Here is an 18,059-nt window from a genome sequence, read left to right as displayed (position 1 = left end):
GGTGTCTCATAGCACTTTCTCAGGACCCTGACATCACGTTTCTACTGTCAGTGCTGGAGCGAGTCCAGAGGAGACCATGAGGATGCTCAGGGGCTGGAGCACCTCTGCTATGAAGACAGGCTGAGAGAGTTGGTGCTGTTCAGCCTGGAGAAGAGAAGGCTCTGGGGGGACCTTATTGCAGCCTTCCAGTTCCTGAAGGGGTCCTACAGGAAAGCTGGGAAGGGACTTTTTACAAGGGCAGGAAGCGATAGAACTAGGGGAATGGTTTTAAACTGGAAGAGGGGAGATTTAGACTGGATATGAGGAAAAAGCTCTTCCCCATGAGGTGGTCGATCACTGGCACAGGTTGCCCAGAGAGGTGGTGGAGGCCCCATCCCTGGAGATATTCAAGGCCAGGATGATGGGGCTGTGAGCAACCTGATCTGGTACCAATGTCCCTGCTCACTGCAGGGGTTGGACTGGATCAGTTTTAAAGGCCCCTTCCAACCCAACACATTCTATGATTCCCTAAGTCTCTTCTGAAACGTTTCTATTTATCTCCAAGCCAGTGACATCCAGTCAGTCCTGGCTGAGAACGTGAGCAGGAGAGTAGGGGACAGCTCACCTCCAGCCCATACACAGTCCATCTCATGATGGCATGAAAGCTCCTCTCCTCATCCCTAAGCCATGACTTCAACAGCATTCTTGTGTCAGAAACCCTCCAATCCAACAGACTTTGTTCTGTGCCTTTTCTCTGAGCATCCCTTCTTGCAGTTCCCTATAACATTTCATTAATTCCCATCTGTAAGGATTTTCTGGCTCATAGTTTCAGCAGGTTTCGGTGATGTCCAGTGCACCAGGCGACTTGGGGGGGGTTGCTGGAGCAACTCAGCCTTAGATTGCCTTGAGGCCCTGTCTCTGCAGAGACAACCCATGGGGAGCTGTGTAGATAGCTCAGCCCTGAGTTTTCTGGTGAGCAGGAAACTAAACAGGGCAGTGCTGCATCATTCAAAGAACCGAAACCTGAGCTGAGCCTTGAAATTCCCCAACAAAGAGTATGCCCTGAGTCCCAATCAAACCACTATTAAATTGCCGGAAAGTAAAACAAAGTAAGCTGGAGGATGTCTCTCTGACCCCAAGGGACCAAACGATACAAAGATATGCAAGAGATAGAGCATACAGAAGGGAACAACACCCATGAATAAACAAAGATAAGGACAGGCACTGTGGAAGAAACAACCACCCAGATGGTCTAATCCACTCAAACATGCCCCTGCCTGCTCTCCTGTACACCAGGGGATAAAAACCCCAAGATTCAGGTTAGAAATGGGGAGTTACTTCTCCAGCCATGGAGTGATGAGAACCTTCCCCTTTGGTCGGAATTCTGGCCAAGGTAACTTACGTGGGAGCCCTGACCTGGAGGAGTAAGTGAATATTTGACAGGCTTTAAGTTTGTAGTCACAGGTGATTGACTGACACACGTGTGGTATCTGAGTTGTTTATGAGTTGTGACAGTGTGTTCTGTGAATCGCCTGGGAGTTGTAATAGTGAACGTTGTGAGTAGCCTGGGAGTTGTTATGAATTGCTTATGAGCAGTAGCAGTGAGTGTTGTGAGTGGTCTGCGGTCTGTCATGAATTGCCTGTGGGCTGTAACAGTGCATTTCGTGACTGTTGTAGTTACAATAGTGCATTTTGTGAATCTCTTGTGGTTGTAAATAGTGTAGTCTTACTTTTTAAAACTGCAATAGCGCATTCTCCATTGTATCCATAAACCTGCAATAGTGATGTACTGGATCTGCACAGGTTGGTCAAATAAATTGTTAAATTTAAACTCTGCAGTAGAGTCTCTTTTCGTCACACCATCTGCTTCCTGATGCTGGAATTTTACCATCAGAGCCTGGCCAGATGTTTGGGACATCAGGCACCTAGGAAACATGGGACTTAACAGGTAAGAAAATTTAGGGTTAGGCAGCCACTGAACTGAAGTTGTCTGGATGAAAAGTTTCACATTTGGTATGCTTTTATTTTTTTTTAAATTTGATATTTTTTTTCATACCGAAGAATTCAGTCACCAAAGTCCTAACTCCACCTCTGCCCTTAGACTGCTCACAGCAAAAGACTGCAATACGATCTGCCAAATTATTCCTGACAAAGTGGATGAGGCTTGCTGGGATTTACATAGGTGTCAGTGGAGGAAAAGTCTCTGGCACAGCTTTTGCCTGACTCCTCATTTCAGCAAACAGGTCCCAGAGGAGTTGGATTCTCTCCAGCAAAGATCCTTGCACTACAATGTGACTCTTACTACATAAATTTATCATCCTCCTGAGTAGCTATGAAAAGATCTTTGTAAAGACCCTGCCTTGAATTTACCAGGTAGGGCTCCCATTATCTCGGCAGCAGTGCAGCAAATGAGTCAGCAGAGACTGTGTCACCGGGTACCTTACCTAATCCTTCACATCATCTGCTGCGTTTGGGGATGTGTCAGAAACAGGCGCTGGTGTTCCCAGCCATGCCCCAGGGAGGCACCTACCCTACATGTGTGTGACTCAGCAACATTTCTTAATTAGCTGATGGTTGCAGGAGATTTCAAGATTGAAATTTTGTCAGCAGTGTTTTATCCAAAGCGGTGAATAGTTTCTAAAAAGCACTACTGGGACATATTCTTGCTAGCTTTATAGCACTGGGCCTTTATTACCATAAACAAACTCTGATACCTCAGTGCAGTCCTTTGGCAAATTTCATATAAATTTGCAGGAAGGCTCATTGCAATCACCTACACATGTGTCCTTAGAAGTAATGGCACTCTCCATATAGGCTGGACCTGAGCAGGGCTCTCCATGTCCCAAGGGATGGTGACCTTTCGCTGCTGCTCCTCACCATCAGCAAAGCTGTGCCGCCTTGGCACTGGGGTGACAGGTGGGTTATCATTCCTCTGGGTGAACAGGGCTTGCCACCAGGTGTCTGCAGGGTTTAAGGGTGGAGTAAGAGCAAAGGCCTTGAAAATGATCCCAGGGCTGGAGCACCTCTCCTACAAGGACAGGCTGAGAGAGTTGGGGCTGTTCAGCCTGGAGAAAAGAAGGCTCCGGGGAGACCTTATTGCAGCCTTCCAGTTCCTGAAGGGACCTAACCTCCCTGGGGAGGGTGTGTTTACAACGGTGTGTAGCAATAGGATGAGGGGTAATGGTAGAAATGGTAGAAAACGATAGATTTAGGCTGGATATGAGGAAAAAGCTCTTCCCCATGAGGTGGTAGATCAGTGGCACAGGTTGCCCAGGGAGGTGGTGCAGGCCCCACCCCTGGAGATATTCAAGGCCAGGCTTGATGGGGCTGTGAGCAACCTGATCTGGTACCAATGTCCCTGCTCACTGCAGGGGTTGGACTGGATCAGCTTTAAAGGTCCCTTCCAACCAAATACATTCTGTGATTCTATGAAATATGAGAAAAAGTTGAGGAAAGTCTCCAGAAAAAGTGGCAATGCACCGACGGGCCATTATCTATCATTGCAAAAGTGCAACCTGGAAAGCTGTGAAAAGCCTGCTTCTGCTGTAAGAAAGGGAGCAGCAGTTGAGCAGGGAAAGAAAGAGCCGAGCAGCAGGGCGAGGAACCTGCTGCGGCCTGGACAGTGAAGTCCCCACCAGGATCAAGCAATAGTGGGGGGTCAAGGGCTGGGAATTGCTTCAAAACTGCCTTACAAAAGGACAAAATCTGGGGAGTGAGGAGAAAGCAGACACCCACTTCAGACCCAACTTTAGAGCTGAGCATGCTGAGTGACTGAGGCCCTGAAGGACCATGGCCACCAGCGCTAATGCACAGGTCATCTCCATGGTGGTGGGCACTCCCAGCTCACGTCGGGCACGATCACCAAGCAGGGATGGCTTCGAGTGTGCAATGGTGGTGACCGAGGATGAGTGTCAACCGCCAGCATGAGGCGTGTTGTTGGTGCACGTCAGTGTAACAAAGGTTCGTTTTACAATTCAAACTGTAAGCAAAGGTGCCATCATCACTGTGTCCTTACCATAAAAGAAAAAAGAAGGAAGAACTCATATTCTACTGCATGTCTGCATTTTCAGTTAACCAAGTACCACAGATTTGCCTTCAAGTGACTGATGAAGGTCCCGAGTTCCAGTTCTCAGAAGTAATTCAAGGCCCTAATTTCAGCTGCCAGTTTGGAAGCAGAAAATTCGAAGCTTCCTTGTTTAAGCTTTCAAAGGAAATTTGGAGAAGTGAAAATGTGAGGTCTCTCTTTTTTTTTTTTCTATTTCTATTCTAAAATTTGTAACAGCTGCCACAAAGTGTTTATAACCATACGTAGTGCTCAGTAAATGTCTAAACCTGGAAGGAACTATGCATGAATTATGTCTGATTTATACATTAAATAAAAATAGAAAGAGCCAGTTGAATTTTAAATGTTCTTCCTGCATTCAGTAAGCCCTGAAATTACGATGTCTATAGAATGTTGCCTGCAAAAAAAGTCTAATGCATTGCATTTACTATATCAAAATATTTTAAAGGCATTCCAAGGGTTTATCAGATAAGACAAATACTTGGGCCTAATTAAACCTTCTTAAAGGGCTTTTCACAGGAAGAATTCATGGAAAATCATTTTATTTTTAAGCTAACCCCATAATATGGAGACCAAGATTGACCATAAGGAAGGGGCTGAGCTGCCAGTAATTGCTGCAAGTAATTGCACTTGGGCAAGTCCAAAACCACACCAGACGGTGAAGTGCAACTTTAATATTGGGTATAAATGAGTCAATAAAGTCATACTCAGATTTTGACTACAATGAAATCCACCTCAGAAGATATGGTAAGTTAATGTTTAAAAAGCAATGTCGTTATATATCTTTATTTAGTCACAAAACTCTGTGGTAGATACTTCTGCTGCTTCTTTGGATGAAATTTCAACTGCAGATACTCTCAGTCACACTCACTGATTTAACTTTGAAGTGATAATACTCGGCCTGTCTGGCACCAGGGACTGAAGATATTTAGTATTTTGTCTTCTGGTTTATTACCCAGCCCAGACAAACAAAGCAATATAAATCCATTAAAATGTAATTTTAAGAGTATTCCCAGGTTTTGTTAGCTAAATTACATTTTTGTAATTAATGTGATCGTTATAAACATTTCAGGCCTTGCTCGAGATCATCTGCGTATATCAAAATAACATATTCTCATCCCAATTTTATGGCAAAGCTCTGTTAGAAAAATACTTCAGCAAAGCGACGAAATCAAAACAAAACCTTGTGGTTTGACTCCCTGAACAACAGAGGTAGTTTGGATTTATTTCAGCTGTCTCCACCATCGCTCTGTGCATCATAAAAGCGCTTCCCAGCGCTCACACAAAACGCAAGCGCTGTCACCTCCATCCATCCTTGCTCTGCGCTCTTTCCCCTGGCGCAGGAGCGCGTTGTGTGTCCCCCCATCACACTTGACAGCTGAAAATCTCCTAGATTTCACCCACAAGAAGAAATCAAAGCAGGTGGATGTATGTGATGAAAGATGAATGTGTATCCCCATCCACCATCATATTTTTATGTAGGCGAGGACAGAGCAGTGATTTGTTCCACCTTCTCCAGAAGCTGGTTTGTCTTAATTTACAGAGTCACAGAATCATTAAGGTTGGAACAGACCTCTAAGATCATCAAGTCCAACCGTCAACCCAACCCCACCATGCCCACTAAACCATGTCCTGAAGTGCCACATCCAGGCGCTTCTTGAACCCCTCCAGGGATGAGGACTCTACCACCTCCCTGGGCAGCCCCTTCCAGTGCTTGACCACTCTTGCACCACAGACATTTTTCCTCAGATCCCACCTAAACCTCTCCTGGTGCAGCTTGAGGCCATTTCCTCTCGTCCTGTCCCTGGTTACATGGAAGAAGAGACCAACCCCCACCTCTCTACCCCCTCCTTTCAGGCAGTTGTAGAGAGCCATAAGGTCTCCCCTCAGTCTCCTCTTCTCCAAACTAAACAACCCCAGCTCCCTCAGCCGCTCCTCATCATTCTTGTGCTCCAGACCCTTCCCCAGCTCCATTGCCCTTCTCTGGACACGCTCCAGCCCCTCAGTGTCCTTGTGGGAGTGAGGGGCCCAAAACTGAACACAGGATTCGAGATGCAGCCTCACCAGTGCCGAGTACATGGGCACATTCCCTGTCCTGCTCCTGCTGGCCACAGCATTGCTGGTACAAGCCAGGATGGTGTTGGCCTTCTTGGCCACCTGGGCAGCCTGATCTAGGGTATCAGTTTATGCTCTTACCTTTGTAATGAGCCCTGAGAAAACTTTTCACAAGTAGCTCTGGCACCCATGAGGCTCCATGCTCACACAGGAAGGGTCTTTTTACTGCAGACAAGCTCAAGGTCTGGAGTTGCCAGTACAACAGCCAGTAGCATGTCTGAGTATCTCCAAACAGGCCACAACCCCTCAGTTGTGAACTTTATGGTCCAAGGGCAGAAGAGGGCAACTGCAGGTTGAATGTTTCCCTGTTAAGTTTAAGCAGCAGCTGCTGGCACCGCTCCGGAGGGTTTCTGCCTGCACCATCATCATGGATCTTTTACCCTATAATGTTAACAGTGCTTTTATAGTGTATTTCTTTACTTAAAAAACCTCTGAACTTCTAGTTCCAGGCCTTCCCTCTGCTATCCACGGTGGTTTTGCCAGTGACAACAAGAAAGGAGGACCAGAGCCTTTAATGCCCTACTTTTAAGCGTTAATACATTTACAGAAGACTATACAAACAAGTGCCGAACAGCAATTACACAGTATTAGAGCTACACAATATTTGTACATGTCGCTAAAACAGTGCTGCTAAATGAAGAAGCTTTATTAGCTTAGAGTTTTTGGCTGCTGTTATTAAAAATATATTTACCTGAAAGAAAATCCAAGTATTTCATTTTACAAATGATTTAAAATATAGCGGTAAGCAACATAAACTATTGCTTTTTTACGTTTATACAATTTTTTTTTTTGGCATAACACTGCCATACAGGTAGGGAATTATAAAATATATCTTTATAGTGCATTACAAATCCAGAAACTGGTTACCACTCCTACCACATACATATGGTATTGGTACTACCAAACATGCACAGCATTCTGTAATCAAACACTGCAAAGGAATACAGAGAAGAGAGCAGGACCGTTCAGAAAAACCAACATGTAGCTGTTTCAGTTTGCAAGTAAAAATGGTTGGATTTGGGTTTTTTGTGTTGTTTTCACTGCACTTTTTTTTCTCCTTGGAATACATTTGAACAATGAAGTCTAACGATATTTCCAGATTTTATCAGTGCAAAACTTATACCTAATCATCTGTCACTGAACTCAAACTGCATAAAGGGCAAACAACCATGGAACGGATTCAAACACAGGGAAAAAAATAAGAGCAACTCATGATTAACAAACATGCTTCAGCAAATCCCAAAAATGTAAGTGCCATAACCTCGTTTTTTACTGCAAAACAATGATTGTCACATAGTTAGCCACAGCAGTAACTACATTCAGCATATTTCACATTAAACTTCAGTTGATGAATGCGCCACCAGACTCGTAAGCGTGGTAGAATTTAAAAGAAGATGCTTCTTTCAGAACCCTTTGCCCATTGTCACATCAGTTATTTTTCAGCAAATAAATATGAAAATAAATATGAAGGTGATTTTATGTGTAAAGACCCAGGAGGCCTCCATTTAATTGATCTCTACAGCTTTTGAACTGTATTTTAGGAGTCCACTAGGTACGGCATGTATTAAATATACTCGTTAAAATAAACTCTTGCTTTCCCCAGTGGCCTTATGTGAGTGTGCTTAAGAATATGGGCTGTGAGAGGAAATTTCTTCTGGGAAAAGAAATAGCTCATAGGCAATACAGAGCACAGAGATATTGCAGAGACACAATTTATATTCCCCTTGGAGAACTGCACCTAAATACCTGTCAGTGGTGAATGTGTGGGGTTGACCATGATGTGAATGGACAGCAGTTGCCCATGCTTAGGTCTTTTTGACCCAATTCTTCATTTTCAGGCTCTGATGGCCATCAAAAACCCCTCTGGAGCAGTTACTCCAATTGCAACTGGGGACATGGATCAAAATAAGTTACCATGATGTGGAACAAGGACTATGGTTCCCAGCAAACCCCAGGGAGTATTTCCATCACAGCACCACCCCCATTGATGCAGGTGTCTCCAAACCCAGAGGTTCCTCACCCAGATGTGGGCTGAGGAACAGGTTTTGCCTTGGGCTGATCTTGCTTTTACACCAATAGGAAGAAAAAAAAAAAATAAATCTGTTCTGCAGTTGGACTCTTTCAATACTTCATACAAAAGGATTTAAGTGTAAAAATGGATTTGGAAGGGACAGGTAAGATAATGTTGTCATCAACACAGGAGAAGTTTTCTGCCTGAGCAGACAGCTTCTGCCTAAGGACAGAAACACAGGACACTTTCTGCCCAAACAGGTATTTTATCATTAGAATCTCCCATGGCTTTTAAAAACCAACTCGAAGCAGATTTCAGTTCATCTTATGGCACTTTTAGTAACAGTTCAAGTGCACCAGCAATTCCAGAATACACAGATCTGACACAAACAAGAGATTACTTTTTTCCACACAAAACCTAATTAAAACACGAAACTTGCAGCCACAAGGGACTGTGGAGGCTGAAAGAAACCACGAGCTCAAAACGGAAAAATTCCTGGAGAAAAATGGGTTCCCCTTTTCTGTTCTTTGTTTCGCACCATCTGTAGTGGCCACTGCTAGAAACGTCTTTGGTCCTGATCCACGCCGGTAGCTCTCAGGACAATGTACATCATTGGGGTGATATTGTCACATTTTTATTTTATTCATGGCAAAATGTACTTCACAGACTTGCATCTTATTCATAAATACAGGGAATTCAATATGCTATGTTACCTGTAAGAGTATGGTGGATTAAGTTACATTTCCACTTAAACATATAGATCTTACTGTAATTTGTGATCGGTACCATCACAATTGCCAGGAAAATAACTAAATTAAACAGATACACATAAAAATTTATTTAAAAAACAAATAAGAGCTGTCACCCATTTAAATCCTGTAAATCTCCCTTGACTTACCTTATTGGATCATCCATCAAAATTATACAAAGCTTCTAAGGTCTGTCAATGTTATAGTACAGGTGTGTGCAACTACAGATTATCAGAATTATCCTGGAATAACTCAAGGAGACTTTTAGACTAGGTTACATGAAATATTAACAATGATTATACAAATACCCAAGACATCAGACCGCTGCAATCTCAGAGCCGGAAACGGCAGCTGCCCAAGCCCAGGATCAGCTCTCAAAGGCTTATTGCAAATATTCGTGGCATCCTTCAGGCCCACGCCTTTAAATATGTGCGTTATGGACACCAAGAGCTCAGTCCTGCTCCTTTACACACACATTACTGCTCTTCTCATCCAAATGCTCTGTGGTGCACACCCTGCGCCCGAACTTCCTACACCAACACAGTGCCAGGTACCGAGGCACAGCTACGTCCTGCAGAGCAGGGCACGGAGCTGTACCTCATCTTAAAGTGCTGCACTTCTGAACCATTTCTATGATTGCCTTCACTTGCAAGTGTGCACACATTTTGTCAAGTTGTGCATTTGTATCCCCTCACCGTAAGATACTTAAAATCAAATCCACAGCGGTGTGCACATCCACACCACTCCCCCTTCGCAGTACCAGGGGCTACTCAGATGTACCTGTTAGGAAAAAATCCCTGTATGGGAGGTTCTGGTCAATTAATAGCTCAGATTCTACTAAAACACCAGGCCAAAGCACATTATTGTAGTAATAATACATGGAAATCCCTGAATTATTAAGTGTTCAGTGAGACAAAACCAAGTTTAACAGTGAGCAAACGCCCTGACTCTCTTTGCACACCCTCAGTGTTTGAAGTCATGATTAAATAAGTATGGGCATTTAGGAGAATACAATAACTTCAACAGATATTCTACTGTAAACCTGAAAGCCAATATTTGGAAACTTCAGGCCTGGGGTGCTTCTGGTTGCTAAGGCCTTGATTCTGTAATGACACGTGTGCGGTGTACCCACTTGATCCTCACAGATCTCAATAGGATGCTACGCCGCACCACTGCCCTGCAATGAATCCTTCTCTTAAGCACTTGCAAAGTCAGAAAAACCAACTCCTCCACGAAAAGGATGATAAAAACGGTCACATTTTACAGAGAGCAGAATTTGTTAGTTAAAGCTGAAGCGTCCCGTGGGAGTAATTCTGTTGATAAAGCTATAAGACAAAGATTATGGATTAATCCCTATAGCTCTTTGTGGGCAATTGCTATGCCACGACTCTCCTCAACCCTATGAAAACTGATCGAAGCACAGAGCTGCAGATGTAAAAAATAACTGCAGAGTTAATAAGGACGCGAGTCCCAAAGTTCTTGACTGTATTTTCAGACACGCCGGGCCCTTAACGCAGACAGGCCTGCCAGATTAAAAAGTACATTAAGTACTTAATGACGAGTGGAGAACCACAAGCTTTTATAGGTGGGAGCTGTGTCACGACAAGAGTACCACACTGCTCCCGAGACGCCTTTTGGATGCAAATCCCAAGAGCAAGATTTCTTTTTTCTTTTTGTGCAACGGATAAAAGAGTCAAGATCTCCTGAGGTCATCTACGTTCAACCAAATTACAGTATAAATATAATAACACCTCTAGCATCCCTTATTTCACCGAAACACTATGCATTTTTTTAAAATGTTGACACTAAAGTCCATAAATCGAAGGCTCTGTATAATTCCCTACATTATAGTTATGTTCTTCACACATATACAATTTTCCCTATTCAGGAAATAACTATGGAAAAACAACACTGTTAAGTTGGCATGGTTAGGCACTCAAGATTTAAAAAGTCGTAGGCAGAACGTAACTCTGACCCCCCTGTGTGTACATGGAGGTCAGCATCCATCACTACATGGACCAATTTCATCCCAGCATCTCCTGTCCCCCTCTGTCCCGAAGGTCAGAGGCAAAGGTGAAGAAGGACATCCTATCTCTTCCTGCCTATTTAGGATAGATAGAGCCTCTATGGGTACCAAGATCTCTACCTGCCACCCTCCTGGATCTCAAGAGCCTGGGGAAAGCAATGGATGATGTGCTGCCATGATAGGAATTGGCAAAAATTGCCAGACATTTTGTCTATGCTCTGAAACCCCTGAAGACTTTGTCATTTTAAGACTTGAATGAAGTCCCATGCACTCCAACACTCAAACTGTCGTCAGCTTCTTCTCTCCTAACACTTAATCAAAAATACATGAAAGGCAGTGGATAATATATACATTTTTAAATAGAAAATACAGAAGGTTCAGACTGTTTCAGGACTGTGGAAAGTGTGAGAGCTACTGGCATTATTTTTTAATCCATATTCTACACCATTAAGTTGCTGGGTACTATCTTGTTCGGTGTGAAGTCAGAAGGGGTTATTTAGGGAAAGCAGAGAGTCCTTTGGTAAAGGAAGCTGGGAAATGCCTTAATTGGGAAATTCCTACCTGCTGGGCCCCAGGTTTTGGCCTCTGATCAAAATCACATTAAACTGCGAAAGATTTCTGATGGAGAGCAAAGAGAGGAAACAGGGGGTTCAGCACCACGCAGATCTTACCCAAAACTGGCCAAGAAACACCCCAGTGCCAGCTGGACAGGCCTGGGGATGATTTCTCTGCTGGCTTTGATGATTAAGCAGTGTTTTGTATTGAAAACGCTGCTTTTCAGCTGCCCAGAGGTGCTGAGCCCTGCTGGGGGAGTTATTTTATTAGGGCTGATCAACAGAGAGCTTTCACACTGAGACCACATCTGAGCAACCAAAATCCTCCCAAACTGACAGCAGGAACGAATGAGTCAAGAGAAAAACTTCACAGAGCCTAAAAGAAGCCTAAAGTGCTACTTCCCTTGTACCCAAAAGCCACAGATACAGTTTCACTGTTAAACTTTTATTCATACCCAGCTGCATAGGACATTTTGGTATCCATTACCAAGTGTCTCCGACAAGGGTGCTCATCTAAGGTAAAAGATGCTGTGCAAATACTGCCATGAAACACAAACATAGATCCTAAAAAAAACCAACCCCATTCACTAGGGAAAAACTGTGCTCTCAAAATAATTTCTAATCATTTCATAAAAGGAAATCAACATTTAAAGCACATTAAAAGAAACTTTTAAATTCTGATGTTCCAAGGCTTTCTAGTAAGTTATGTATGTTTTTCCTTTTTAAAATAGTGGATGAATTTAATGGCAAAAAAAAAAAAATAATAGGTAAGTTTTTCAACGCAAACTGCCTGGAAAAGATAATGAGTTTCTAGGCTTTGAACTTACAGGATTGTTTTAAAGAGCCACACCTGGTTGACTGCTGATAAAATGAGGTTAAAAAGAAAATAAAATTAATTAACCTAACAGGAGCCTAATCTGATGCATTCACAACAAGCAAAGTCTCATGAATGTTTTATACTACACTAGATGGAAGTTTCACCCCAAATGAAGGAACAACGAGTAAGTTGCTTCATTCAATATGAAACATAACGATTTTTAACCTCAGGCTCAGGATTTGAGCTCCTCCTTGGGTTTTGTGGTGGCCTCCCCCGAAAGCGCCTCCCGATCGAGGTCATCCTGCAGATCTGCCGCTGCGTTATTTGGGGAATGCTCAGTGTCACACAAATCTCTCTCTGCAGCGCCTGGGTGATTTCCACAGTCAGCGCTCACATTTTCGTCATCTTTTTTGGAATGAGAAGCGTCCTCCTTTCTGTCTGAAGTCTCAGGGATTTCTTCTGATTTGGAAGTATCAGTATCATTGGTTTTTTCACCGCTGCTCTGCCTCACAGCATCGCAGCTCTTTTCATGCTCAACCTGGTCATTTTCTTCCCCATTTTTGGTGAGTTCTACCTTTTTTTCTTCAGCTGTTTTACTTGTCGATGTATTCTTGGGCTCTTTTGGTTTCTTATGCTTAGAAATATAACTGTTGTGAATAGAAATTGGGGACGCTGGCTTTTTATTTGCTTTGCCTCCCTCCGACTTCTGTTTTCTTGGGGGTCCCCAGATAAAATGCTCCGAGGGCGTGTAATGTTGCTGGGCAAACCTCAGGAGTTTCCTCCTTTCTCGTCGGTCTCTAATGGTATACACAAAATATTCCAGGGCGCTTTGCTTAATGTTGGGGATGGTGTCTTCCACAAGAGCTTCGTGGAGAATAAACTTCACCAGGGGAGATTTGAAGCTCTCGTACCCAAGCTCGCCGAGACTCTTCAAAATTCGAGTGATTCTCAAATAGTTGTGTTGAGACCTTTGGAAGAAGAAGGGGGAAAAAAACGCCACTGAATCAGAAAAACACCACCTCACAGGTACAGAACTGAGAACTGGAACCGCAATTCCTCCCCCAGTTTTATCACTCCAGGTGCGTGCTTCAGGATCCCTGCACTTTAATTTCTCACAGCTGCTGAAGCTTGCTCCCACCTCCTTGGCTAGGATGTTGTGAGTGAAAATTAGTGTCTGTGAACCGCACTGAGACAACAGGATGAAAAAAAAAACCCATAAAACAAAAGTGTGTGCTGATTCTGACTCCTTTTGCTGTACATATTTCGAGGAGAAAACCCGGTCGCTTCGTAAAATACAGATTTTGTAGTGCAGTGCAATAATACAGCTACAAAACAGGATTCACTGCACTTTGTTTAAGCTGGGTTTCCAGTCTGGACCAGTTACCTGCCCCTCTGATCCAGTCAGTGCTGGGAGAAACACAGGCACCTCTGCAAGTGCTTGTAAGGAGCTTTCTCCCTCATAAAGCACACCGAAGTAAACAGTGAAACTTAAATGCTTACATTACAGACAGTTAAAATCAGGTAAAAATAGTCCCAATTAAAACTGTGTAGCAACTCTTTGGTGTGAATATAGGAATTACAGTGTAAAAATGTGCAGTGAGTAACATATGGGCTTCCTGAAACTTTATCTGTGGCCTGAGTCTGAGCTCACACCCATACTGGCTTACATAAAATTAAAATCAAATTATTCCCATTATTCACTCAAAATTATCCATCAGCAACTCTACTTACAAGCTTTCATCTGAACACAGGAACAAAATACTGCAAGAAAGCAATCTTCAGCTCTAAGGTCGGAGGTATTAGAAAAGCGATCACCAGATTTGGAAAGGGATTTTGATACAATTAACCCACGAGACAAAATTCAGTGCAAACTTACGCTCCACACAATGCCAATAAAAAGCAATAAATGTATTTTGATGAAAATTGGGCTAAAGTTTGACTTAATGGATGTCTAAACCTCTGCAGTTAAGCATTGCAATTAAAAACTATTAAATACATAGTACATAAAAAGGGGAAGGAAGAACGTAGACATACAGACACAAACGAGGCATTAACTATTTAATTTTCTCTTATTTCCTGCAATCTTTGGAAAATATATCTCTATCTTTCCTTAAAAAACAAAAGGCTAAAGAGATTCTGGGGCAGTTCTAGAGAGGGGAGTGCGCGCCATTACTTACTCATTCAAATGCTGAAATCTCTCCTGCCAGTTCGCAGCTCGCGCTACGTTTCCCGTTTTATCAATTAGTTTGATTCCAAAAAACTCCAGCATCATTTTGTAAGCCAAGAGGAATCTTCTAATTGCTTCTTTTGTCTTCTTGAATTCCTAACAAACAAGGAACACGTCCAAAACTCTAAGTGGCACTAAAGCAAGCACTTCTGCACTGCATAAAACAACTGCTTTTTGTAACGTAGAGTTATGCATCAACATTAATGCGACGGTTTGTACTGAGCTCAATTTGTATTACCTCAATTTCATATGTAGTTAATTCTTTAGCATAGAAGTTCAGACCTTGTTCCCTCAGTGGGAAAAGCCTGTTACAAGAAAAAGCGCATTACGGCTCACAGTATATGAACACTTCATCAAATTAATGCTTTGAAACAGAAATAGGTAATAAGTGACCAACCACTGGATGTACGTGTGGTTATGTTCCAGCTTTTCATAGTCTCCTTTCCATTTATTTAGGACTTCTTCAATATAAACCCCTGCAGAAAAATAATTTGAAAACTGTTAGGTGGCCATCCAAAGCTGTGTTCAGCTACATCAAGTACATGCCATGTTAACATAACGATAGAACGCACACTTTAATTATTTTTCACATGCTATATGAAATTAGGTCTATTACAGCCATAAATAAATTCATTCTAATTTAAAATTAATTCTGCTACTGAAACTTAATTAGAAATGAGACTTCATCAAATGTCAGTATAAACAAAATCAACTGACTTATGCTGGGTTACTTACCAGCAGAGGGGATGTGACAATAACCTCTGTAAAATATACTTCCCCAAAAGTTCTCATGTCCCGGGATCCCTTTATCACACTGACTGGTAATTAACAAATCACTTAAATAAAGTATTGCACCGTGAGTCACTTGTCACTGCTTTAACATGACAAAACTCTTTATATATACATATACATATATGTATATGTATGTATATATGTATATATGCGTGTGTGTATATATATATACATATACACATATCTATGTATACATGTGTGTATAAATATACATATATGTGTGTGTATATATATGTATGTGTGTATATATATGTATGTGTGTATATATATATAAAATCTTAGTAGAACAAAGCTTCAACACCTTAATAAACCTCCCATTCCAGGAATAATCTCTCCAGCTGTAAATAACATTATGATTGGGAACTCTTTCTCAATTACTTATGGCCAAGAGTCTTGCTGCCATTGCTATGGATTTGACCGTGGGTTCTCAGGTCATGCTAAACAAATGAGAATTTTGGCTTTTAGTGGTCTTGATACCATGGTGGAGTTCAGTCGGTTCCTCTTGGACAGACACAGTGATGGAAAAAGGGGATAAAGTACACCTAAAAGGAAATTAATCATTCTTTGCACTGAAACTGTGCTCGTGAAATTCAGCCACGGGCCAGGGCACTTGTCCAGGCACTGCACAAACACACGAAGCACATAAAAGGATGTTCCATGTCCCAAAACCTGCACAGTCTCTTTCCATGAATGAACGCTCAGTGATAGCCTGTTCCTGCTCTGAAACCAACAATTTACCACTGCCACACGGCCTCTCCCAAAGTCAAACAGCAGAAAAGCCCAAAGCCCCTACCATATGTTTGAGATATCTCTCTTCCCCCCAGTGAAAATTTACACTTGGGTCTCAATGACAAAGGAGAACTAATGTACTTTTCATCATAAATGCAGAAAGCAGCCACCAAAGGGGCTGTGGAGAATATGGGGCTTCCAGGCCAGGCAAGGCTGGAAAAGGACCTCGTGAAGAGGACCTCGTGCCATCACCCCGCTGTATCCAGCCTACATTGGGAGAGACAGACAGGCCAGCCCCGAGTCAGAACCACAAGCTAAATGTGTAGGTCATGGAATTAAACTCGAGATCTAGTGTTGCGTTAGAAAATGTCTTTTTAAAATATTCCCCAATAGTTCAGCCCCTAACAACGCAGCTTCGGCTCCTTCTGGACATTCTCACAGACTCACACACTGGTTTTTTTTTTTTCCCATCCTCAATAAAAACTTCTCCATAATCAAAGCTCACAGCCATCAACACTTTGGCCTCCATAGCCTGTCAGCTACCTTCAACCCTATTAACTGTGCTTTTCCCCTAAAATATTAAGAGAAACTTTATTCTTTACAAATTTTAGGAGGGAAGCCCTCTTCTAGCTTTCATGACTATCTCCTATGCTAATCGTCTTGAATTTCTCCTTCATTTTGCACTTTAAAAGATCCTCCCCCAACCTTTTCTGGGTTTAAATATCAGGTTCATGTGATCCTTAAGTACACAGGGATTTCAGAGCCCTTCTCTTTCTTTCCATATCTGTTCTGCCTCATGAATTTGATGCCTCTGTACTGGTAATTCACAGACCTAACTCTTCTTCCATTGAAAAAGACAGCATCTGCCTGTGGATACACAGATAAAGCTCAAGATAATGAAAACAAAGGTCTTATCTATCTGACTTGTTTTCTCACTTGCTGAGGATATTATCACTATCTTGCCTACAAACAGCTCTCACCTTCAACTTTCCTATATGCACATCCTTCTGTGTAACATTCCTTCCCATGCAGCTTCCCATCAGAACTTTGCCATTTTGCATCTCAACATCCTTTTTCCTGACCTGGGAAAGTGCCCTCTTGTCGTGCTTACAACTACCCTGAATGCTGCTGCCAAGATCATGATCCTAAACCTGCCTTTTTTATATTGTCTCTTTTTGCTTTGCATTCTTCCACTGTGAAGCCCTTTTCTGGAACATCAAACAAACCTATACTCTTTCACTTCCAAAGCCTTCTGTAACCGGTTCCTTCCTACCTTGTCAGGACCCAATTGTTGTATCAGAACCCACAGGACCCTGCCTGCAAGTCCCATTTCTTTTGTGCTCCAACGTGCACTTCAGTATCTCACCCTAAGCTGTTCTCATGCTAAGAGGATCTTCCTGCAAACACCTTCAAAGTTACCTCCTCATCATTTCTTTAAAGCTCTCAAGAGCTTATTTTGGCCTGAATTTTTATGTTTTGCCAATGGCAAAGCTCTCACATGCCAAGACTCCTGTCCATCATTCTCACCAAGGCTGCTTTCTTGCCTCCTCCTGCTGCCCTCTGGTCTCTCATGCTTTGACTGCAAACTCTAGAGGGTTTGTTGTCTTTCAGCTCCTCCTGTGTTTGTGCAGAACCCTGCATAGGCAGTTCCTGCTCCGCTATCAGAATCACTAAGGCCTTTGAGAAATGATTTTATTATTATAATAATCTCCCATGAGGTAGTTACATCCTTTTTCCCTTACATGGTGCTAGGGATCACACAATTGCAATGGATGGAAAAGACCTTTAAAATCATCAGGTCCAACCATTATCTAACTCTACCATGCCCACTTCTACACCACGTCCCTGAGCACCATATCCAGACGGCTTTTAAATACATCCAAGGATGGGGATTCCACCACTTCTCAGACTTTGATGACCCTTCCAGTGTGGAAGTTTTTCCTAATGAGGAAACACCCCGTTATTAATCTTTATCAATGACCTGGATGAGGGGATTG

The 18,059-nt window shown here is 42.6% G+C and overlaps 1 protein-coding gene across 1 annotated transcript; it reads right to left on the bottom strand.

Annotated features, from left to right (window-relative positions):
- Positions 1 to 12,546: 12,546 nt before the first annotated feature.
- Positions 12,547 to 15,017, bottom strand: OGFRL1 (opioid growth factor receptor-like 1; the record flags this gene model as incomplete). The annotated part of the gene is made up of 4 exons (XM_010185522.1): positions 12,547 to 13,282; positions 14,492 to 14,637; positions 14,780 to 14,846; positions 14,939 to 15,017. Coding segments are annotated over 4 exons (1,028 nt in total), but the record flags the coding sequence as incomplete, so codon positions are not given.
- Between the last annotated feature and the right edge of the window lie 3,042 nt (positions 15,018 to 18,059).

This window comes from Mesitornis unicolor, unplaced genomic scaffold (assembly GCF_000695765.1).
Source record: "Mesitornis unicolor isolate BGI_N332 unplaced genomic scaffold, ASM69576v1 scaffold11545, whole genome shotgun sequence".
NCBI classification, from domain to species: Eukaryota; Metazoa; Chordata; class Aves; order Mesitornithiformes; family Mesitornithidae; genus Mesitornis; species Mesitornis unicolor.
Note: the sequence above shows the minus strand (reverse complement) of the source record. Positions and strands in the feature narration are given on the sequence as shown.